This window comes from Lipophrys pholis (assembly GCF_963383615.2).
Source record: "Lipophrys pholis genome assembly, contig: SCAFFOLD_28, whole genome shotgun sequence".
In the NCBI taxonomy this organism is placed as follows: domain Eukaryota; kingdom Metazoa; phylum Chordata; class Actinopteri; order Blenniiformes; family Blenniidae; genus Lipophrys; species Lipophrys pholis.
The window spans coordinates 1150409-1174886 of NW_028292088.1; the positions used below are offsets into that span (position 1 = coordinate 1150409).

Consider the following 24478-nt stretch of genomic DNA (forward strand, 5'->3'; position numbering starts at 1 on the left):
GGCTTCCTAAAGGAGTTAAGGAAAGGTGTTAGGAGGCTTCCTAAAGGAGTTAGAGAAGGTGTTAGGAGGCTTCCTAAAGGAGTTAGTGAAGGTGTTAGGAGGCTTCCTAAAGGAGTTAAGGAAAGGTGTTAGGAGGCTTCCTAAAGGAGTTAAGGAAAGGTGTTAGGAGGCTTCCTAAAGGAGTTAGTGAAGGTGTTAGGAGGCTTCCTAAAGGAGTTAAGGAAAGGTGTTAGGAGGCTTCCTAAAGGAGTTAGTGAAGGTGTTAGGAGGCTTCCTAAAGGAGTTAAGGAAAGGTGTTAGGAGGCTTCCTAAAGGAGTTAGTGAAGGTGTTAGGAGGCTTCCTAAAGGAGTTAAGGAAAGGTGTTAGGAGGCTTCCTAAAGGAGTTAGAGAAGGTGTTAGGAGGCTTCCTAAAGGAGTTAGTGAAGGTGTTAGGAGGCTTCCTAAAGGAGTTAAGGAAAGGTGTTAGGAGGCTTCCTAAAGGAGTTAAGGAAAGGTGTTAGGAGGCTTCCTAAAGGAGTTAGTGAAGGTGTTAGGAGGCTTCCTAAAGGAGTTAAGGAAAGGTGTTAGGAGGCTTCCTAAAGGAGTTAGTGAAGGTGTTAGGAGGCTTCCTAAAGGAGTTAAGGAAAGGAGTTAGGAGGCTTCCTAAAGGAGTTAGTGAAGGTGTTAGGAGGCTTCCTAAAGGAGTTAAGGAAAGGTGTTAGGAGGCTTCCTAAAGGAGTTAAGGAAAGGTGTTAGGAGGCTTCCTAAAGGAGTTAGTGAAGGTGTTAGGAGGCTTCCTAAAGGAGTTAAGGAAAGGGGTTAGGAGGCTTCCTAAAGGAGTTAGTGAAAGGAGTTAGGAGGCTTCCTAAAGGAGTTAAGGAAAGGTGTTAGGAGGCTTCCTAAAGGAGTTAGAGAAGGTGTTAGGAGGCTTCCTAAAGGAGTTAAGGAAAGGTGTTAGGAGGCTTCCTAAAGGAGTTAGTGAAGGTGTTAGGAGGCTTCCTAAAGGAGTTAAGGAAAGGGGTTAGGAGGCTTCCTAAAGGAGTTAGTGAAAGGAGTTAGGAGGCTTCCTAAAGGAGTTAAGGAAAGGTGTTAGGAGGCTTCCTAAAGGAGTTAGAGAAGGTGTTAGGAGGCTTCCTAAAGGAGTTAAGGAAAGGTGTTAGGAGGCTTCCTAAAGGAGTTAGTGAAGGTGTTAGGAGGCTTCCTAAAGGAGTTAAGGAAAGGTGTTAGGAGGCTTCCTAAAGGAGTTAGAGAAGGTGTTAGGAGGCTTCCTAAAGGAGTTAGTGAAGGTGTTAGGAGGCTTCCTAAAGGAGTTAAGGAAAGGTGTTAGGAGGCTTCCTAAAGGAGTTAAGGAAAGGTGTTAGGAGGCTTCCTAAAGGAGTTAGTGAAGGTGTTAGGAGGCTTCCTAAAGGAGTTAAGGAAAGGTGTTAGGAGGCTTCCTAAAGGAGTTAGTGAAGGTGTTAGGAGGCTTCCTAAAGGAGTTAAGGAAAGGTGTTAGGAGGCTTCCTAAAGGAGTTAGTGAAGGTGTTAGGAGGCTTCCTAAAGGAGTTAAGGAAAGGTGTTAGGAGGCTTCCTAAAGGAGTTAGAGAAGGTGTTAGGAGGCTTCCTAAAGGAGTTAGTGAAGGTGTTAGGAGGCTTCCTAAAGGAGTTAAGGAAAGGTGTTAGGAGGCTTCCTAAAGGAGTTAAGGAAAGGTGTTAGGAGGCTTCCTAAAGGAGTTAGTGAAGGTGTTAGGAGGCTTCCTAAAGGAGTTAAGGAAAGGTGTTAGGAGGCTTCCTAAAGGAGTTAGTGAAGGTGTTAGGAGGCTTCCTAAAGGAGTTAAGGAAAGGAGTTAGGAGGCTTCCTAAAGGAGATAAGGAAAGGTGCTAGGAGGCTTCCTAAAGGAGTTAGAGAAGGTGTTAGGAGGCTTCCTAAAGGAGTTAGTGAAGGTGTTAGGAGGCTTCCTAAAGGAGTTAAGGAAAGGAGTTAGGAGGCTTCCTAAAGGAGTTAGTGAAGGTGTTAGGAGGCTTCCTAAAGGAGTTAAGGAAAGGTGTTAGGAGGCTTCCTAAAGGAGTTAGTGAAGGTGTTAGGAGGCTTCCTAAAGGAGTTAAGGAAAGGTGTTAGGAGGCTTCCTAAAGGAGTTAGTGAAAGGAGTTAGGAGGCTTCCTAAAGGAGATAAGGAAAGGTGCTAGGAGGCTTCCTAAAGGAGTTAAGGAAAGGAGTTAGGAGGCTTCCTAAAGGAGTTAGTGAAAGGAGTTAGGAGGCTTCCTAAAGGAGTTAAGGAAAGGTGTTAGGAGGCTTCCTAAAGGAGTTAGAGAAGGTGTTAGGAGGCTTCCTAAAGGAGTTAAGGAAAGGTGTTAGGAGGCTTCCTAAAGGAGTTAGTGAAGGTGTTAGGAGGCTTCCTAAAGGAGTTAAGGAAAGGTGTTAGGAGGCTTCCTAAAGGAGTTAAGGAAAGGTGTTAGGAGGCTTCCTAAAGGAGTTAGAGAAGGTGTTAGGAGGCTTCCTAAAGGAGTTAGTGAAGGTGTTAGGAGGCTTCCTAAAGGAGTTAAGGAAAGGTGTTAGGAGGCTTCCTAAAGGAGTTAGAGAAGGTGTTAGGAGGCTTCCTAAAGGAGTTAAGGAAAGGTGTTAGGAGGCTTCCTAAAGGAGTTAGTGAAGGTGTTAGGAGGCTTCCTAAAGGAGTTAGTAAAGGTGTTAGGAGGCTTCCTAAAGGAGTTAGTGAAGGTGTTAGGAGGCTTCCTAAAGGAGTTAAGGAAAGGTGTTAGGAGGCTTCCTAAAGGAGTTAAGGAAAGGTGTTAGGAGGCTTCCTAAAGGAGTTAGAGAAGGTGTTAGGAGGCTTCCTAAAGGAGTTAGTGAAGGTGTTAGGAGGCTTCCTAAAGGAGTTAAGGAAAGGTGTTAGGAGGCTTCCTAAAGGAGTTAAGGAAAGGAGTTAGGAGGCTTCCTAAAGGAGTTGAGCTGGTCTCCTTTGGTACAGGATGCATTAGTGGTTCCTAGGCTAAAAGAGGTTCTAAAGGAAGCATCAGTGGTTCCTAGGCTAAAGGAGGTTCTAAAGGAAGCATCAGTGGTTCCTAGGCTAAAGGAGGTTCTAAAGGAAGCATTAGTGGTTCCTAGACTAAAGGAGATTCTAAAGGAAGCATCAGTGGTTCCTAGACTAAAGGAGGTTCTAAAGGAAGCATCAGTGGTTCCTAGGCTAAAGGAGGTTCTAAAGGAAGCATTAGTGGTTCCTAGACTAAAGGAGGTTCTAAAGGAAGCATCAGTGGTTCCTAGACTAAAGGAGGTTCTAAAGGAAGCATCAGTGGTTCCTAGACTAAAGGAGGTTCTGAAGGAAGCATCAGTGGTTCCTAGACTCCCACCAGGTGAGGAGGAACACCAGAGTTCCTCAGGAAAGTAAAACAGGCTCACCTCCCTGGTGAACTTGGAGCACCATGGAGGCTCCCACCTCCTGCTGCAGTGTGGTCCACCTGCTGCACTGCAGAGGACCGGAGGAACCTGCTGCACTGCAGAGGACCGGAGGAACCTGCAGTGGGTTGTGATTGGACCACACCACCTCTCCTTAAAGACACTGACTGTGGCTGACTTCAGAAGAAGCCACCTCCATCTCCAGTGACTCCGCCCACCCTGGACACCACCTGTCCTCCCCCCTCCAGTGAAGACCCAAACAAACCACCTCGAGCACAGCTTCTGCCCACAGGCTGTGAGATGAGGATTTCATTGGGATGTGATGAGGATGTCATGGGATATGATGAAGACGTGATGAGAATGTGATGTGATGGGATATGATGAAGATGTGATGAGGATGTGATGGGGTTGTGATATTATGAAGATGTGATGAGGATTTCATTGGGATGTGATGAAGATGTGATGAGGATGTCATTGGGATATGATGAAGATGTGATGAGGATTTCATTGGGATGTGATGAGGATGTCATGGGATATGATGAGGGTGTGATGATAATGTGATGTGATATGATGAGGATGTAATGAGGATTTCATTGGGATATGATGAAGATGTGATGAGGATGTCATTGGGATATGATGAAGATGTAATGAGGATTTCATTGGGATATGATGAAGATGTGATGAGGATGTCATTGGGATATGATGAAGGTGTGATGAGGATTTCATTGGGATGTGATGAGGATGTCATGGGATATGATGAAGACGTGATGAGAATGTGATGTGATGGGATATGATGAAGATGTGATGAGGATGTGATGGGGTTGTGATATTATGAAGATGTGATGAGGATTTCATTGGGATGTGATGAAGATGTGATGAGGATGTCATTGGGATATGATGAAGATGTGATGAGGATTTCATTGGGATGTGATGAGGATGTCATGGGATATGATGAGGGTGTGATGATAATGTGATGGGATATGATGAGGATGTAATGAGGATTTCATTGGGATATGATGGAGATGTAATGAGGATTTCATTGGGATATGATGAAGATGTGATGAGGATGTCATTGGGATATGATGAAGATGTGATGAGGATTTCATTGGGATGTGATGAGGATGTCATGGGATATGATGAAGACGTGATGAGAATGTGATGTGATGGGATATGATGAAGATGTGATGAGGATGTGATGGGTATGTGATATTATGAAGATGTGATGAGGATTTCATTGGGATGTGATGAAGATGTGATGAGGATGTCATTGGGATATGATGAAGATGTGATGAGGATTTCATTGGGATGTGATGATGATGTCATGGGATATGATGAGGGTGTGATGATAATGTGATGTGATATGATGAGGATGTAATGAGGATTTCATTGGGATATGATGAAGATGTGATGAGGATGTCATTGGGATATGATGAAGATGTGATGAGGATTTCATTGGGATGTGATGAGGATGTGATGGGATATGATGAGGATGTGATGAGAATGTGATGTGATATGATGAGGATTTCATTGGAATATGATGAAGATGTGATGAGGATGTGAAGGGACTTTGGGAGGAAGGACCGGAGTGGAGAACAGAGGCGGCCCCTGGTGGTCCGCGGCCCTCGGTGTTCCTCCTCCTCCTCCTCCTCCTCCTCCTCCTCCTCCTCCGTCCATTCACAGTCAGTAAATAAAGCATGGAGGCTGTGGCTCGGGGGATCTAGCCGAGCAGCGGGGGGTAAAACGCCGCCGCATGCGCTCTTGCTTTCACCAAAACACGGCGGAGGGCAGCGGGACGGCGGAGGACGGCTTCACCGGGGGAGCGGAGCGGTTTTCGGGGCAGAAGCGAGGCTCGGGACGGCGGAAGGAGCGGGACAGCCCGCCGCTCAGCATGAAGCGGACGGCCGCGGCGGCCAGGCACAATGGCCTGGTCTCTCCGCTGGGGAACAACAACTCCGGGGCTTCCAGCATCGCCCCCCCGCCGCAGCCCCGCGCCGCCGAGCCCGGCTCCGGCTCCGGGGGAGCGGACGGCCTGCTGCTGGATTTCTCCAAAGGCCCCGCCGTCAAGATGGAGCTGGTGTGCCGATGGACCGACCGGAGCCCCAGACCGCGGCTCGGCCGGACGGCCACGTCCGTGTGCGAGCAAAGTTTCGGCTCCATGCCGGAGCTGGTGGACCACGTCACCACCGAGCACGTCGCGGCGGGGCTCGAGAGCCTCAGTCACGTCTGCATGTGGGACGAGTGTCTGCGCGGCGGGAAGGCGTTCAAAGCCAAATACAAACTCATCAACCACATCAGGGTGCACACCGGGGAGAAGCCCTTCTCCTGCGCCTTCCCCAACTGCGGCAAGATGTTCGCCCGCTCCGAGAACCTCAAGATACACACGCGCACGCACACCGGTAGGACCCGCCTGTCTCCCGGTCTCCCGGTCTGTCTGTCTGTCTGTCTGTCTGTCTGTGTCCTGGTCTGTCTGTCCATCCCCCTCCCCCCGGGGGCTCTGTCAGGAATCTCCCCCCAACCCCATTTCCTTCCAGCAGCTCCGGAGTCACACAAGGTGACAGGAGTGATCCTGGTCTGGTCCAGGATCTGCTCTGGTCTAGACCAGGAGGGAGGGTTTCATCCCAGACCCGAGCCTCTAGTCTAGACTGGATCACAAAAACAAAAGTCTGTAAATTCAAATTATTTCATCGTTTCAACCTGAAACTAAAAGATTTGATTAGATTCCAGGAAGACCTGCTGCTCGGTTCTCCACTGGAACAGGGTTCTCTCTGTGTTCTCCACTGGAACAGGGTTCTCTTTCTCTGTTCTCCACTGGAACAGGGTTCTTTCTGTGTTCTCCACTGGAACAGGGTTCTCTCTGTGTTCTCCACTGGAACAGGGTTCTCTTTCTCTGTTCTCCACTGGAACAGGGTTCTCTCTGTGTTCTCCACTGGAACAGGGTTCTCTTTCTCTGTTCTCCACTGGAACAGGGTTCTCTCTGTGTTCTCCACTGGAACAGGGTTCTCTTTCTCTGTTCTCCACTGGAACAGGGTTCTCTCTGTGTTCTCCACTGGAACAGGGTTCTCTCTCTGTTCTCCACTGGAACAGGGTTCTTTATCTCTGTTCTCCACTGGAACAGGGTTCTCTCTCTCTGTTCTCCACTGGAACAGGGTTCTCTCTCTGTTCTTCACTGGAACAGGGTTCTTTATCTCTGTTCTCCACAGGAACAGGGTTCTCTCTCTCTGTTCTCCACTGGAACAGGGTTCTCTCTCTCGGTTCTCCACTGGAACAGGGTTCTCTCTCTGTTCTCCACTGGAACAGGGTTCTCTTTCTCGGTTCTCCACTGGAACAGGGTTCTCTCTCTGTTCTTCACTGGAACAGGGTTCTTTATCTCTGTTCTCCACAGGAACAGGGTTCTCTCTCTCTGTTCTCCACTGGAACAGGGTTCTCTCTCTCTGTTCTCCACTGGAACAGGGTTCTCTTTCTCTGTTCTCCACTGGAACAGTGTTCTCTCTCTGTTCTTCACTGGAACAGGGTTCTCTCTGTTCTCCACTGGAACAGGGTTCTCTCTCTCTGTTCTCCACTGGAACAGGGTTCTCTCTGTGTTCTCCACTGGAACAGGGTTCTCTCTCTCTGTTCTCCACTGGAACAGGGTTCTCTCTGTGTTCTCCACTGGAACAGGGTTCTCTCTCTGTTCTCCACTGGAACAGGGTTCTCTCTGTGTTCTCCACTGGAACAGGGTTCTCTCTCTCTGTTCTCCACTGGAACAGGGTTTTCTCTCTGTTCTCCACTGGAACAGGGTTCTCTCTGTGTTCTCCACTGGAACAGGGTTCTCTCTCTGTTCTCCACCGGAACAGGGTTCTCTCTCTGTTCTCCACTGGAACAGGGTTCTTTATCTCTGTTCTCCACTGGAACAGGGTTCTCTCTCTGTTCTTCACTGGAACAGGGTTCTTTATCTCTGTTCTCCACAGGAACAGGGTTCTCTCTCTCTGTTCTCCACTGGAACAGGGTTCTCTCTCTGTTCTCCACTGGAACAGGGTTCTCTCTGTTCTCCACTGGAACAGGGTTCTCTCTCTCTGTTCTCCACTGGAACAGGTTTCTCTCTCTGTTCTCCACTGGAACAGTGTTCTCTCTCTGTTCTTCACTGGAACAGGGTTCTCTCTGTTCTCCACTGGAACAGGTTTCTCTCTCTCTGTTCTCCACTGGAACAGGTTTCTCTTTCTCTGTTCTCCACTGGAACAGGGTTCTCTTTCTCTGTTCTCCACTGGAACAGGGTTCTCTCTCTGTTCTTCACTGGAACAGGGTTCTCTCTGTTCTCCACTGGAACAGGGTTCTCTCTCTCTGTTCTCCACTGGAACAGGGTTCTCTCTCTGTTCTTCACTGGAACAGGGTTCTCTCTGTTCTCCACTGGAACAGGGTTCTCTCTCTCTGTTCTCCACTGGAACAGAGTTCTCTTTCTGTTCTCCACTGGAACAGGTTTCTCTTTCTCTGTTCTCCACTGGAACAGGGTTCTCTCTCTCTGTTCTCCACTGGAACAGAGTTCTCTCTCTGTTCTCCACTGGAACAGAGTTCTCTCTCTGTGCTCCACTGGAACAGGGTTCTTTATCTCTGTTCCCCACTGGAACAGGGTTCTTTATCTCTGTTCCCCACTGGAACAGGGTTCTTTATCTCTGTTCCCCACTGGAACAGGGTTCTCTCTCGGTTCTCCACTGGAACAGGGTTCTTTCTCTCTCAGTTCTCCATGGGAACAGGGTTCTTTCTTTCCTGGATTTCTTCCGTTTTATTCCAGGAACGACGTCGGGACGGAACCAGATCATGAACCCAACCTGAACCAGCTGAGGTGTAATAAAAGGTCCAAACTGTGGAAAAGCAGAAGGAAAGTGTGTTTAAAGTGTGAATAACCTGTTAATAGTGATCAAACGCTGAGTGGAACACACACACACACACACACACACACACACACACACACACACACACACACACACACACACACACACACACACACACACACACACACACCCCTGCTGCTCAGAACCTCCCCTGGTTCTGCCACACTAACCTGGTTCCAGTCACATTCAGCAGTTTTACTCTCCAGTTCTTAATTATCAGGATTTATTCTCACGACTGATGAGAAACAACATTCTGAGAAGAAGCTTCTCATCGGGAGCCTGACCAGCCGAGCGGCTGCTGTCAGTGTGAACGCTCTCCGTTCAGCCTTCGCTCTCCGTTCAGCCTTCGCTCTCCGTCCAGCCTCCGTCTAGTAAGTCATCATGATGTGCACACAGTCTGGATTGTAATCTGGATTATATTGCCGGCAGCTCGGGCAGCAGGAGGGACAGAGATCCGGCGTTCCCTGGAGAAGAGAGAGGCAGACGGAGTCTCACTGGTTCCTCATCAGCTTCTCATCAGAACAGGTTCCTGAGGCCACATGAAGTGGATGAGAGTTGATGAAGAAATGTGCTGCAGTGGAAAGTGACCAGACCTCCTGGCCGCTCGGCTCTGGCTTCTGTAAAGTTCTGCTGCACTGGGGACGGCAGAACCACTGGACCTTTACCAGAAGGAAAGAAGTGGGAGGTCCTTGAAATAAACCTGAAATGATCTGTGGTGGACATCAGCTTCGTCCCCGCAGGTGAGCTGATCAGAGATCAGGTGATCAGAGATCAGAGATCATGTGATCAGGTGATCAGGTGATCAGAGATCAGGTGATCAGGTGATCAGAGATCAGAGATCATGTGATCAGGTGATCAGGTGATCAGAGATCAGGTGATCAGAGATCAGGTGATCAGAGATCAGGTGATCAGTGATCAGGTGATCAGTGATCAGAGATCAGGTGATCAGGTGATCAGAGATCAGGTGATCAGAGATCAGGTGATCAGGTGACCCTGTCACGTGATCAGCCCTGGCGCTGTCTGCACACACTGGCCAGGAAGGTGTGTTTGGTAGCCAGGAAGGTGTTTGGTAGCCAGGAAGGTGTGTTTGGTAGCCAGGAAGGTGTTTGGTAGCCAGGAAGGTGTGTTTGGTAGCCAGGAAGGTGTTTGGTAGTCAGGAAGGTGTTTGGTAGTCAGGAAGGTGTTTGGTAGCCAGGAAGGTGTGTTTGGTAGTCAGGAAGGTGTTTGGTAGTCAGGAAGGTGTGTTTGGTAGCCAGGAAGGTGTGTTTGGTAGTCAGGAAGGTGTTTGGTAGTCAGGAAGGTGTGTTTGGTAGCCAGGAAGGTGTGTTTGGTAGTCAGGAAGGTGTTTGGTAGTCAGGAAGGTGTGTTTGGTAGCCAGGAAGGTGTTTGGTAGTCAGGAAGGTGTGTTTGGTAGCCAGGAAGGTGTGTTTGGTAGTCAGGAAGGTGTTTGGTAGTCAGGAAGGTGTGTTTGGTAGCCAGGAAGGTGTTTGGTAGTCAGGAAGGTGTGTTTGGTAGCCAGGAAGGTGTGTTTGGTAGCCAGGAAGGTGTTTGGTAGTCAGGAAGGTGTGTTTGGTAGCCAGGAAATTGTTTGGTAGCCAGGAAGGTGTTTGGTAGCCAGGAAGGTGTGTTTGGTAGCCAGGAAGGTGTTTGGTAGTCAGGAAGGTGTGTTTGGTAGCCAGGAAGGTGTTTGGTAGTCAGGAAGGTGTGTTTGGTAGCCAGGAAGGTGTTTGGTAGCCAGGAAGGTGTGTTTGGTAGTCAGGAAGGTGTGTTTGGTAGCCAGGAAAGTGTTTGGTAGCCAGGAAGGTGTTTGGTAGTCAGGAAGGTGTGTTTGGTAGTCAGGAAGGTGTTTGGTAGTCAGGAAGGTGTTTGGTAGTCAGGAAGGTGTGTTTGGTAGTCAGGAAGGTGTGTTTGGTAGTCAGGAAGGTGTTTGGTAGCCAGGAAGGTGTGTTTGGTAGTCAGGAAGGTGTGTTTGGTAGCCAGGAAGGAGTGTTTGGTAGCCAGGAAAGAGTGTTTGGTTGCCAGTCAGGTGTGTTTGGTAGTCAGGAAGGTGTTTGGTAGTCAGGAAGGTGTGTTTGGTAGCCAGGAAGGTGTGTTTGGTAGTCAGGAAGGTGTTTGGTAGTCAGGAAGGTGTGTTTGGTAGCCAGGAAGGTGTTTGGTAGTCAGGAAGGTGTGTTTGGTAGCCAGGAAGGTGTTTGGTAGTCAGGAAGGTGTGTTTGGTAGCCAGGAAGGTGTTTGGTAGCCAGGAAGGTGTGTTTGGTAGCCAGGAAGGTGTTTGGTAGTCAGGAAGGTGTGTTTGGTAGCCAGGAAGGTGTTTGGTAGTCAGGAAGGTGTGTTTGGTAGCCAGGAAGGTGTGTTTGGTAGCCAGGAAGGTGTGTTTGGTAGTCAGGAAGGTGTGTTTGGTAGCCAGGAAGGTGTTTGGTAGTCAGGAAGGTGTGTTTGGTAGTCAGGAAGGTGTTTGGTAGTCAGGAAGGTGTGTTTGGTAGCCAGGAAGGTGTTTGGTAGCCAGGAAGGTGTTTGGTAGCCAGGAAGGTGTTTGGTAGTCAGGAAGGTGTGTTTGGTAGCCAGGAAGGTGTTTGGTAGCCAGGAAGGTGTTTGGTAGTCAGGAAGGTGTGTTTGGTAGCCAGGAAGGTGTTTGGTAGTCAGGAAGGTGTTTGGTAGTCAGGAAGGTGTGTTTGGTAGCCAGGAAGGTGTTTGGTAGTCAGGAAGGTGTTTGGTAGTCAGGAAGGTGTGTTTGGTAGCCAGGAAGGTGTTTGGTAGTCAGGAAGGTGTGTTTGGTAGTCAGGAAGGTGTGTTTGGTAGCCAGGAAGGTGTTTGGTAGTCAGGAAGGTGTGTTTGGTAGCCAGGAAAGTGTTTGGTAGCCAGGAAGGTGTTTGGTAGCCAGGAAGGTGTGTTTGGTAGTCAGGAAGGTGTGTTTGGTAGTCAGGAAGGTGTTTGGTAGTCAGTAAGGTGTGTTTGGTAGCCAGGAAGGTGTTTGGTAGTCAGAAAGGTGTTTGGTAGTCAGGAAGGTGTGTTTGGTAGCCAGGAAGGTGTTTGGTAGCCAGGAAGGTGTTTGGTAGCCAGGAAGGAGTGTTTGGTAGCCAGGAAAGAGTGTTTGGTTGCCAGTCAGGTGTGTTTGGTAGCCAGGAAGGTGTGTTTGGTAGCCAGGAAGGTGTGTTTGGTAGCCAGGAAGGTGTTTGGTAGTCAGGAAGGTGTGTTTGGTAGTCAGGAAGGTGTTTGGTAGTCAGGAAGGTGTGTTTGGTAGCCAGGAAGGTGTTTGGTAGCCAGGAAGGTGTGTTTGGTAGCCAGGAAGGTGTTTGGTAGCCAGGAAGGTGTGTTTGGAGCTCACCACCTGGGACAGTTCTACCTCTGCAGGACCCGGTGGCTTGCAGGTACCACCCGGTCCGTCAGGTTGTTTCCCTCCGATGTTCTGACTCTTCATGGTCGTTCTGTTGTCCCTCAGACGTCTGGGTTCTGTTCTCCCCCAGACGTCTGGGTTCTGTTGTCCCTCAGACGTCTGGGTTCTGTTGTCCCCCAGACGTCTGGGTTCTGTTGTCCCTCAGACGTCTGGGTTCTGTTGTCCCTCAGACGTCTGGGTTCTGTTCTCCCCCAGACGTCTGGGTTCTGTTGTCCCTCAGACGTTGGGGTTCTGTTCTCCCCCAGACGTCTGGGTTCTGTTGTCCCTCAGACGTCTGGGTTCTGTTCTCCCCCAGACGTCTGGGTTCTGTTGTCCCTCAGACGTCTGGGTTCTGTTGTCCCTCAGACGTCTGGGTTCTGTTGTCCCTCAGACGTCTGGGTTCTGTTGTCCCTCAGACGACTGGGTTCTGTTCTTCCCCAGATGTCTGTGTTCTGTTGTCTCTCAGACGTCTGGGTTCTGTTGTCCTTCAGACATCTGGGTTCTGTTTTCTCCCAGACGTCTGGGTTCTGTTGTCCCTCAGACGTCTGGGTTCTGTTGTCCCTCAGACGACTGGGTTCTGTTCTCCCCCAGACGTCTGTGTTCTGTTGTCCCTCAGACGTCTGGGTTCTGTTTTCTCCCAGACGTCTGGGTTCTGTTGTCCCTCAGACGTCTGGGTTCTGTTGTCCCTCAGACGTTTGGGTTCTGTTCTCCCCTAGACGTCTGTGGTCTGTTGTCCCTCAGACGTCTGGGTTCTGTTGTCCCTCAGACGTCTGGGTTCTGTTCTCCCCCAGACGTCTGTGTTCTGTTGTCCCTCAGACGTCTGGGTTCTGTTGTCCCTCTGGGTTCTGTTGTCCCTCAGACGTCTGGGTTCTGTTGTCCCGCAGACGTCTGGGTTCTGTTCTCCCTCAGACGTCTGGGTTCTGTTGTCCCGCAGACGTCTGGGTTCTGTTCTCCCTCAGACGTCTGGGTTCTGTTGTCCCTCAGACGTCTGGGTTCTGTTCTCCCTCAGACGTCTGGGTTCTGTTGTCCCTCAGACGTCTGGGATGATGATCGTCTTTTTGCTCTTATCTGGTTCTTCTGTTCTGTTCTTCTTTCTTGGTTCAGGACTTGTTTTCCTGTTTCTGGTCCATTTCAGATGTCGACACCGTGTGAGTGTGTTCTTGATGTGTTTGTCCTCCTCTTGTCCCCCGCCATTAGAAAGCTTGTGTCCTGTGGGGAGTTCTGATGTCCAGAGGAGGTTCTGGTCCGTGTGCCTGGGTTTCCTGGAAACTGATTTTTATACTGAGGTCTTGTCTGTGGTGGACGTTCATGTCCAGAAAGGAGCGGGTTCTGTTGGTTCCCTCTTCATGTGTGACTTGTATGTTTCCAGTGTGCTCCATGTTGTCCAGATGGTCGGTGAGCTCATGAGACTGTCCAAACTGGACCGACCCAGTCTTCTTATATGGACAAACCTTTACTTTGGGTTCTATCAACTCCAAATTCATTTGAGGAACCGGTTAACTCCTAATTATCATCTGACCTTTCCTCCATCCCGCCCCTGTAGACCTGGACTCCTGTATGGACCCAGAACTGGATCAGAACCCCTTTCTGGATCCAGAACTGTATCAAAGCTCCTGTATGGACCCAGAACTGGATCAGAACCCCTTTCTGGATCCAGAACTGTATCAAAGCTCCTGTATGGACCCAGAACTGGATCAGAACCCCTGCCTGGACCCAGAACTGGATCAAAGCACCTGTATGGACCCAGAACTGTATCAGAACCCCCGTATGGACCTAGAAGTGGATCAGAGCTCCCGCATGGACCCAGAACTGGATCAGAACTCCTGTATGGACCCAGAACTGGATCAGAACTTTAACATGAAACCAATGACGACCTCCGATCAGCTCTGATCAGTCTGGAATGTTCCGCCTCACATTTGATCCGTCCTCATGTCACCGGAGTCTGTGATTCTTCCTGAAGCGACCAGAACCTTCTAACTCTTGTGGACCAAATCCCACTTTGCTTTAGCGACGATGTTCCTCACTATGGGGGGCCGTAAAGCGTAATACTCCCTCCTCACGATCTGAAGAGCAGCGACAAACCCCAAGAACGAGCAGTTTTCAGTGTTGGTTCTGAAGAAGGTTCCCAGTAGAACTTCAATATGAGGAAATAAGAAATGGACGATACAGCGCCCTGCTTCCATTAGAAACAGTCGCTGTTCCACCTCCACCACCCGATGTCCTCGGGGAGCAACCAGCCGGTACCAGGTCCTTAAAGGCGCCGATCCAGGTCTCCGTCAGGTCTCCGTCAGGTCTCCGTCAGGTCTCCGTCAGGCAGAGGAACTCCAGAGCCCTGGAGTTGAAGAAGTCCCTCAGGATCAAGGTTCTGTTTGCCAGCGATTCTCCAGGCCTGTAGACCGGCGGATCGGGGAACCCGGCGCAGCGTCCTCAGGTTGCTGGGATTCACCCGGCGCTGGCGGAGGAACCGAGGAGGGGTGGGGGGGGTGGGGGGGGGCGACGGGGCGGGAGTCCGTCATCCAGGCCGACAACAGGTACCAGCGATGTGCCGATGGGATCCAGGAAACGCCGGAGCACAAAGAAGGAGCGGGATCATCCAGTACTTTTCTGGGAGGTGTCAGGCGGGCTTTCAGCTTTGCCAGCCGGCCGCCGCAGCGGTGGCTGCGTCTACCGCGGCGGTGGCGACGCCTTCGCCGGAGGAGTAAAGCCGAGGTCCGGCACAGGTGAGCCGGGACTCCCGGTAGAGGCGGGGGCAGGGTTTGTACCCACCACGGTTTAATGCAGCAAGAAGAAACTGGCGGTCGTAGACCAGTAGAGACCAGTAGAGACCAGTAGAGACCAGTAGAGACTAGTAGAGACCAGTAGAGACTAGTAGAGACTAGTAGAGACTAGTAGAGACCAGTAGAGACTAGTAGAGTCCAGTAGAGACCAGTAGAGTCCAGTAGAGACCAGTAGAGACTAGTAGAGACTAGTAGAGACCAGTAGAGTCCAGTAGAGACCAGTAGAGACCAGTAGAGACTAGTAGAGACCAGTAGAGACCAGTAGAGACTCGCCCTGGAGAGTGCCAAGTATTGAAAACGCAAAAAATACAAGACAAACTGAACCCAACCGACGGCGAGCCGGAGACACGGCGCCGTCTTGTTCTAGGTCCAGGGTGGGTCTCAGCAGCCGGTGAGGAGCAGCTCCACCGTTCTGGTTCATCATTCAAACATTAGTTCCAGCTGCTGGATGTTTCCAGAAGGTTCGCGGTGATGAAGGCTTCACTTAGGTCCTCCGCTGTCTGGAACTGATCCCATGTCGGCCATCCTCAACGTTCTCAATCAGGTTTAGACCAGAGGAACGCAGGACGTCCAAACGACCTGCAGCACCGTGACTTGCAGCACCGTGACCTGCAGTACCGTGAACTAAAGCACCATGACCAGCAGCGCCGTGACCTGCAGTACCGTGACCTGCAGCGCCGTGACCTGCAGCACCGTGAACTGCAGCACCATGACCAGCAGCGCCATGACCTGCAGTACCGTGACCTGCAGCACCGTGACCAGCAGCGCCGTGAACTGCAGCACCGTGACCAGCAGTGCCGTGACCTGCAGTACCGTGACCTGCAGCGCCGTGACCTGCAGCACCACGACCTGCAGCACTGTGACCTGCAGCACCGTGACCTGCAGCACCGTGAACTGCAGCACCGTGACCTGCAGCACTGTGAACTGCAGCACCGTGACCTGCAGCATTGTGATCTGCAGCATCTTGACCTGCAGCACCGTGACCACATTACACACACACGTTACACACTGATGTTACACACACACGTTACACACACACATTACACACACACGTTAAACACACACGTTACACACTGATGTTACACACACACGTTACACACACACATTACACACACACGTTACACACACACGTTACACACACATTACACACACAGGTTACACACACACGTTACACACACACATTACACACACACGTTACACACACACGTTACACACTGACATTACACAGACACGTTACACACACACGTTACACACACACATTACACACACACGTTACACACACACGTTACACACACACCGTTACACACACACGTTACACACACACGTTACACACACACGTTACACACACACGTTACACAGACACGTTACACACACACGTTACACAGACACGTTACACACACACATTACACACACACGTTACACACTAATGTTACACACACACACGTTACACACACACCGTTACACACACACATTACACAGACACGTTACACACACACGTTACACACACACCGTTACACACACACGATACACACACACGATACACACACACATTACACACAGACACGTTACACACACACGTTACACACTGATGTTACACACACACGTTACACACACACCGTTACACACACACATTACACACACACGTTACACACACACACTACACACACGTTACACACACACGTTACACACACACACATTACACACACACATTACACACACAGGTTACACACACACACGTTACACACACACATTACACACACACATTACACACACACGTTACACACACACCGTTACACACACACATTACACACACACATTACACACACACATTACACACAGACACGTTACACACTGTTACACACACACGTTACACACACAACGTTACACACACACGTTACACACGCACGTTACACACACGCACTACACACACGCTACACACACACGTTACACACACATTACACACACACGTTACACACACAGGTTACACACACACACGTTACACTCACACATTACACACACACATTACACACTGACATTACACAGACACGTTACACACACGTTACACACACACGTTACACACACACATTACACACACACGTTACACACACACACTACACACATGTTACACACACACGTTACACACACACGTTACACACACACACATTACACACACACATTACACACACACACTACACACACAGGTTACACACACACACGTTACACACTGACATTACACAGACACGTTACACACACACGTTACACACACACGTTACACACACACGTTACACAGACACGTTACACAGACACGTTACACACACACGTTACACACACACGTTACACACACACGTTACACAGACACGTTACACACACACGTTACACAGACACGTTACACACACACATTACACACACACGTTACACACACACACACGTTACACACTAATGTTACACACACACACGTTACACACACACCGTTACACACACACATTACACAGACACGTTACACACACACGTTACACACACACCGTTACACACACACGATACACACACACGATACACACACACATTACACACAGACACGTTACACACACACGTTACACACTGATGTTACACACACACGTTACACACACACACATTACACACACACGTTACACACACACACTACACACACGTTACACACACACGTTACACACACACACATTACACACACACATTACACACACAGGTTACACACACACACGTTACACACACATTACACACACACGTTACACACACACCGTTACACACACACATTACACACACACATTACACACAGACACGTTACACACTGTTACACACACACGTTACACACACAACGTTACACACACACGTTACACACGCACGTTACACACACGCACTACACACACGCTACACACACACGTTACACACACATTACACACACACGTTACACACACAGGTTACACACACACACGTTACACTCACACATTACACACACACATTACACACTGACATTACACAGACACGTTACACACACGTTACACACACACGTTACACACACACATTACACACACACGTTACACACACACACTACACACATGTTACACACACACGTTACACACACACGTTACACACACACACATTACACACACACATTACACACACACACTACACACACAGGTTACACACACACACGTTACACACACACGTTACACACTGTTACACACACACGTTACACACACACCGTTACACACACACATTACACACACACGTTACACACACACGTTACACACACACGTTACACACACACGTTACACACACACATTACACACTGACATTACACAGACACGTTACACACACACGTTACACACACACGTTACACACACACATTACACACACACGTTACACACACACACTACACACACGTTACACACACACGTTACACACACACCGTTACACACACACCGTTACACACACACACACGTTACACACACGTTACACACACACGTTACACACACACGTTACACACACGTTACACACACACGTTACACACACACATTACACACACACGTTACACACACACACTACACACACACGTTACACACACACACTACACACACAGGTTACACACACACACGTTACACACTGACATTACACAGACACGTTACACACACACACATTACACACACACGTTACACACACACGTTACACACACACATTACACACTGACATTACACACACACGTTACACACACACGTTACACACACACATTACACACACACGTGACACACACACACTACACACACGTTACACACACACGTTACACACACACGTTACACACACACATTACACACACACGTTACACAGACACGTTACACACACACGTTACACACACGTTACACAGACACGTTACACACACGTTACACACACACGTTACACAGACACGTTACACACACACGTTACACACACACATTACACACACACGTTACACAGACACGTTACACACACGTTACACACTGACGAGGACGTCAGTCATGGTGGAACATCTGTACTTGGCCTGCTGCTGTTTGACGTTCCTCCACCACCTGAAGCTCCGTCATCAAGCGGAGTAGAGAACCTCTCAGGCCACGCCTCCTCGTCACGTCCGGAACATTAGAAGCCATCAGGGCCACCAAGGTTACGTTCTTCCTTCTCAGAGAATAAAACGTTCCTCCGTCTTTAACAGTGTTGGGAAAGTTCAGTTCCTACATGAACTAGTTCAGTTCATAGTTCTAAAGTCACAGTTCCAGAAATTAACCCGTTCATAGTTCTTTTTTTTTCTTCACGATGTTGCTGTGAGCTGTCCCCCTCAGAATACTGGTGTTCCTCCATTGTTCCCACCCAGTCAGTCCTCACTAGTAGCAGCTGCAGCTCTGGGGGCTGCGGTTGCCAGATTGGCTGTTTTCCTCCGACATGTTAAGGCCCGTTTACAGTGAATCTTACTGGGTTTTCACTGGAAGGATCAGGAATCTGGCAACTCTAAAACAATGGTGAACTGTGAGAGCCGCTCACTAACACCAGAGTGAGAGCCGCTCACTAACACCAGAGTGAGAGCCGCTCACTAACACCAGAGTGAGAGCCGCTCACTAACACCAGAGTGAGAGCCGCTCACTAACACCAGAGTGAGAGCCGCTCACTAACACCAGAATGAGAGCCGCTCACTAACACCAGAGTGAGAGCCGCTCACTAACATAAAGAGTGAGAGCCGCTCACTAACACCAGAATGAGAGCCGCTCACTGACACCAGAGTGAGCGCCGCTCACTGACACCAGAGTGAGAGCCGCTCACTAACACCAGAGTGAGAGCCGCTCACTAACACCAGAGTGAGAGCCGCTCACTAACACCAGAGTGAGCGCTGCTCACAGTGACGTTCACCAGACAGAGATCCAGAACGTTCAGTTCACGTTGGTCTAAGATATGAAGGAGTTCATGAGCGAGCGTCCACTGAAAGCGTTCAGGCTCAACACTGGTCCTTGGTGTCTCATGCTTGATGCTCCCTGCAGAGTCCAGGGGTGACATTTCTGCCTCGGCCACCAGGAGGCGCTCACAGCGTGAAGACTTGAGAGGAAATGACCTGGAATCCAAGTTCCTCTGCAGATTTTAGATGCTGTGTTGTTAAACTTGTGATCAGCTGATGAACAGCCGGCGGGGTCAGGACAGACGGGATCAGGACAGACGGGGTCAGGACAGACGGGGTCAGGACAGACGGGGTCAGGACAGACGGGATCAGGACAGACGGGGTCGGGACAGACGGGGTCAGGACAGACGGGGTCGGGACAGACGGGGTCAGGACAGACGGGGTCAGGACAGACGGGGTCAGGACAGACGGGATCAGGACAGACGGGGTCGGGACAGACGGGGTCAGGACAGACGGGGTCGGGACAGACGGGGTCAGGACAGACGGGGTCAGGACAGACGGGATCAGGACAGACGGGGTCAGGACAGACGGGATCAGGACAGACGGGGTCGGGACAGACGGGGTCAGGACAGACGGGGTCAGGACAGACGGGGTCGGGACAGACGGGGTCAGGACAGATGGGGTCGGGACAGACGGGGTCGGGACAGACGGGATCGGGACAGACGGGGTCGGGACAGACGGGGTCAGGACAGACGGGGTCGGGACAGACGGGGTCGGGACAGACGGGATCAGGACAGACGGGATCAGGACAGACGGGATCGGGACAGACGGGGTCGGGACAGACGGGGTCAGGACAGACGGGGTCGGGACAGACGGACCAGCAGGACGACCTGCCAAGTCTCATCAATGGACATACTTGTGAAGCTGAGCGACGCTGACTCTGCAGGGACCTGGTTCTGACGTTCTGCTCACTGAGACTCATGTTCCGCCGCTTTAGTGTAGACGATCCAGTTCCTGTGTTCCCCACCGGACCCGGGACTCCATCACGTGGAACCGGTTCAACGGTTCTCTACATCGACGGCTTCGTCACTGGAGGAAGCGGCTCCGCCAGAATAAAAGCTGCGCTCTCTTCGTTCCTCCTCACGTTGATTAGGTTCTGTCGCTCCGTGTTTCACAACCAGTAGAAAATGAATCTACACGCTGACCAGCGTTGCCAGATCTGGCGGGTATCCTCCAATCAGGGAGCCAGACTCTCTGACCACTCTACTTTGTGTACTTCATGTATTTGTGTGTTTATTATTACAGAAAATAGTTTCATGCTTTTATCATGTTTCCTACGCAGGCTGAGATTTGGGCTGGTTTTTTATTGAGGTGGGGGTTTTACTGAAAACGGTGAGCCACATCTGGCAACCACGTCTGGATCTACTTCTGTCAGGAGCGTCTTCTGGAGCCTGAAACCGCCGGTTCCGTCAGGTTCTTGCAGTCGGATGGAGGTCGAGTTCAAAGGGAACATGAAGGATCACACAGAGAAAGCGGGTCCCAAATTGAGCATCAAGACCTGCAGAGTGGGCGGAGCCTAAAAGGGACAAAACATTTGGTCTGGACCCGAGGATCAGAACATTGGGTCGCTGTGGTGTCTGGATATTCATTTCCGGTCTACAATGGCACCAGTGGTCCAGATCTCCACCAAGATGACAGATTCCAATATCCAGCTCTTCCCAGTGAGTCCTGGAGGGATTCTGCTCGTCTGCAGGGGGCGCTGCTAAAACAGTCCTGAAGTCTGGTCCTGGAGTGACGGGTCTGGTCCATGCAGACTGACACCAGCCCGAGTTACAGGCCACAGGAAGTGACTCGCAGACACCTGAAGGAGCACCGAGCACCGCCGCAAGCCTGGGGGTCTGGGGGCCTGGAGGCCTGGGGGTCTGGGATCATGGGGGCCTGGGATCATGGAGGCCTGGGATCATGGAGGCCTGGGATCATGGGGGCCTGGGATCATGGAGGCCTGGGTGCCTGGAGGTCTGGGATCATGGAGGCCTAGGATCATGGGGGCCTGGAGGCCTGGGGGCCTGGGATCATGGAGGCCTGGGGGCCTGGAGGCCTGGGATCATGGGGGCCTGGAGGCCTGGAGGCCTGGGATCATTGGGGTCTGGAGGCCTGGGTGCCTGGAGGCCTGGGATTATGGGGGCCTGGAGTCCTGGGGGCCTGGAGTCCTGGGGGCCTGGGGGCCTGGAGGCCTGGGATTATGGGGGCCTGGAGGCATGGAGGCCTGGGATCATGGGGGCCTGGAGGCATGGAGGCCTGGAGGCATGGAGGCCTGGGATCATGGGGGCCTGGAGGCATGGAGGCCTGGGATTATGGAGGCCTGGAGGCATGGAGGCCTGGGATTATGGAGGCCTGGAGGCCTGGAGGCATGGAGGCCTGGGATCATGGAGGCCTGGATGCACAGCAGCCACCACCATAGGAAGGGGCGAGGCATGGGGCCAGTATCTTTGACCCATTTGGAAGGATTATTAAGTATATTTGACACAAAAACTTAAGGTATTAAGTATATTTGACACAAAAACTTAAGGTATTAAGTATATTTGACACAAAAACTGAAGGTATTAAGTATCTTTGACACAAAAACCTAAGGTATTAAGTATATTTGACACAAAAACAGAAGGTATTAAGTATATTTGACACAAAAACTTAAGGTATTAAGTATATTTGACACAAAAACAGAAGGTATTAAGTATATTTGACACAAAAACTTAAGGTATTAAGTATCTTTGACACAAACACGAAAGGTATTAAGTATATTTGACACAAAAACAGAAGGTATTAAGTATCTTTGACACAAAAACTTAAGGTATTAAGTATATTTGACACAAAAACTTATGGTATTAAGTATATTTGACACAAACACGAAAGGTATTAAGTATATTTGACACAAAAACTTAAGGTATTAAGTATATTTGACACAAAAACTTAAGGTATTAAGTATCTTTGACACAAAAACAGAAGGTATTAAGTATATTTGACACAAAAACTTATGGTATTAAGTATATTTGACACAAACACGAAAGGTATTAAGTATATTTGACACAAAAACTTAAGGTATTAAGTATCTTTGACACAAAAACAGAAGGTATTAAGTATATTTGACACAAAAACTTATGGTATTAAGTATCTTTGACACAAAAACAGAAGGTATTAAGTATCTTTGACACAAAAACTTAAGGTATTAAGTATCTTTGACACAAAAACAGAAGGTATTAAGTATCTTTGACACAAAAACTTAAGGTATTAAGTATATTTGACACAAAAACTTAAGGTATTAAGTATCTTTGACACAAAAACAGAAGGTATTAAGTATCTTTGACACAAAAACTTAAGGTATTAAGTATATTTGACACAAAAACTTAAGGTATTAAGTATATTTGACACAAAAACATAAGGTATTAAGTATCTTTGACACAAACACGAAAGGTATTAAGTATCTTTGACACAAAAACTTATGGTATTAAGTATATTTGACACAAAAACTTAAGGTATTAAGGATCTTTGACACAAAAACTTAAGGTATTAAGTATATTTGACACAAAAACTTAAGGTATTAAGTATATTTGACACAAAAACAGAAGGTATTAAGTATATTTGACACAAAAACTTAAGGTATTAAGTATATTTGACACAAAAACTTAAGGTATTAAGTATATTTGACACAAAAACAGAAGGTATTAAGTATATTTGACACAAAAACAGAAGGTATTAAGTATCTTTGACACAAAAACTTAAGGTATTAAGTATATTTGACACAAAAACAGAAGGTATTAAGTATCTTTGACACAAAAACTTAAGGTATTAAGTATATTTGACACAAAAACTTAAGGTATTAAGTATATTTGACACAAAAACAGAAGGTATTAAGTATATTTGACACAAAAACTTAAGGTATTAAGTATCTTTGACACAAAAACAGAAGGTATTAAGTATATTTGACACAAAAACTTAAGGTATTAAGTATATTTGACACAAAAACTTATGGTATTAAGTATATTTGACACAAACACGAAAGGTATTAAGTATCTTTGACACAAAAACATAAGGTATTAAGTATATTTGACACAAAAACATAAGGTATTAAGTATATTTGACACAAAAACTTAAGGTATTAAGTATCTTTGACACAAAAACTTAAGGTATTAAGTATATTTGACACAAAAACAGAAGGTATTAAGTATATTTGACACAAAAACTTAAGGTATTAAGTATCTTTGACACAAAAACAGAAGGTATTAAGTATATTTGACACAAAAACATAAGGTATTAAGTATATTTGACACAAAAACTTAAGGTATTAAGTATCTTTGACACAAAAACAGAAGGTATTAAGTATATTTGACACAAAAACTTAAGGTATTAAGTATATTTGACACAAAAACAGAAGGTATTAAGTATCTTTGACACAAAAACAGAAGGTATTAAGTATCTTTGACACAAAAACTTAAGGTATTAAGTTTATTTGACACAAAAACATAAGGTATTAAGTATATTTGACACAAAAACTTAAGGTATTAAGTATATTTGACACAAAAACTTAAGGTATTAAGTATATTTGACACAAAAACTTAAGGTATTAAGTATATTTGACACAAAAACATAAGACATAAGGTATTAAGTATCTTTTGACACAAAAACTTAAGGTATTAAGTATATTTGACACAAAAACTTAAGGTATTAAGTATATTTGACACAAAAACATAAGACATAAGGTATTAAGTATCTTTTGACACAAAAACTTAAGGTATTAAGTATATTTGACACAAAAACTTAAGGTATTAAGTATATTTGACACAAAAACAGAAGGTATTAAGTATCTTTGACACAAAAACAGAAGGTATTAAGTATATTTGACACAAAAACTTAAGGTATTAAGTATATTTGACACAAAAACTTAAGGTATTAAGTATATTTGACACAAAAACATAAGACATAAGGTATTAAGTATCTTTTGACACAAAAACTTAAGGTATTAAGTATATTTGACACAAAAACAGAAGGTATTAAGTATATTTGACACAAAAACTTAAGGTATTAAGTATATTTGACACAAAAACTTAAGGTATTAAGTATATTTGACACAAAAACATAAGACATAAGGTATTAAGTATCTTTTGACACAAAAACTTAAGGTATTAAGTATATTTGACACAAAAACTTAAGGTATTAAGTATCTTTGA

At 47.8% G+C, this 24478-nt stretch overlaps 1 protein-coding gene across 1 annotated transcript in view; it reads left to right on the plus strand.

The window, feature by feature from the left end:
- Nucleotides 1-5022: 5022 nt before the first annotated feature.
- The window catches only part of LOC308128207 (uncharacterized protein), a 28901-nt gene continuing 9445 nt past the window's right edge, over nt 5023-24478 (plus strand). Inside the window, exon 1 of the mRNA XM_080493917.1 lies at nt 5023-5746. Coding sequence (XP_080350043.1) covers nt 5101-5746 — 646 coding nt within the window. The 5' untranslated portion in view covers nt 5023-5100. The remainder of the gene's footprint in view (nt 5747-24478) is intronic.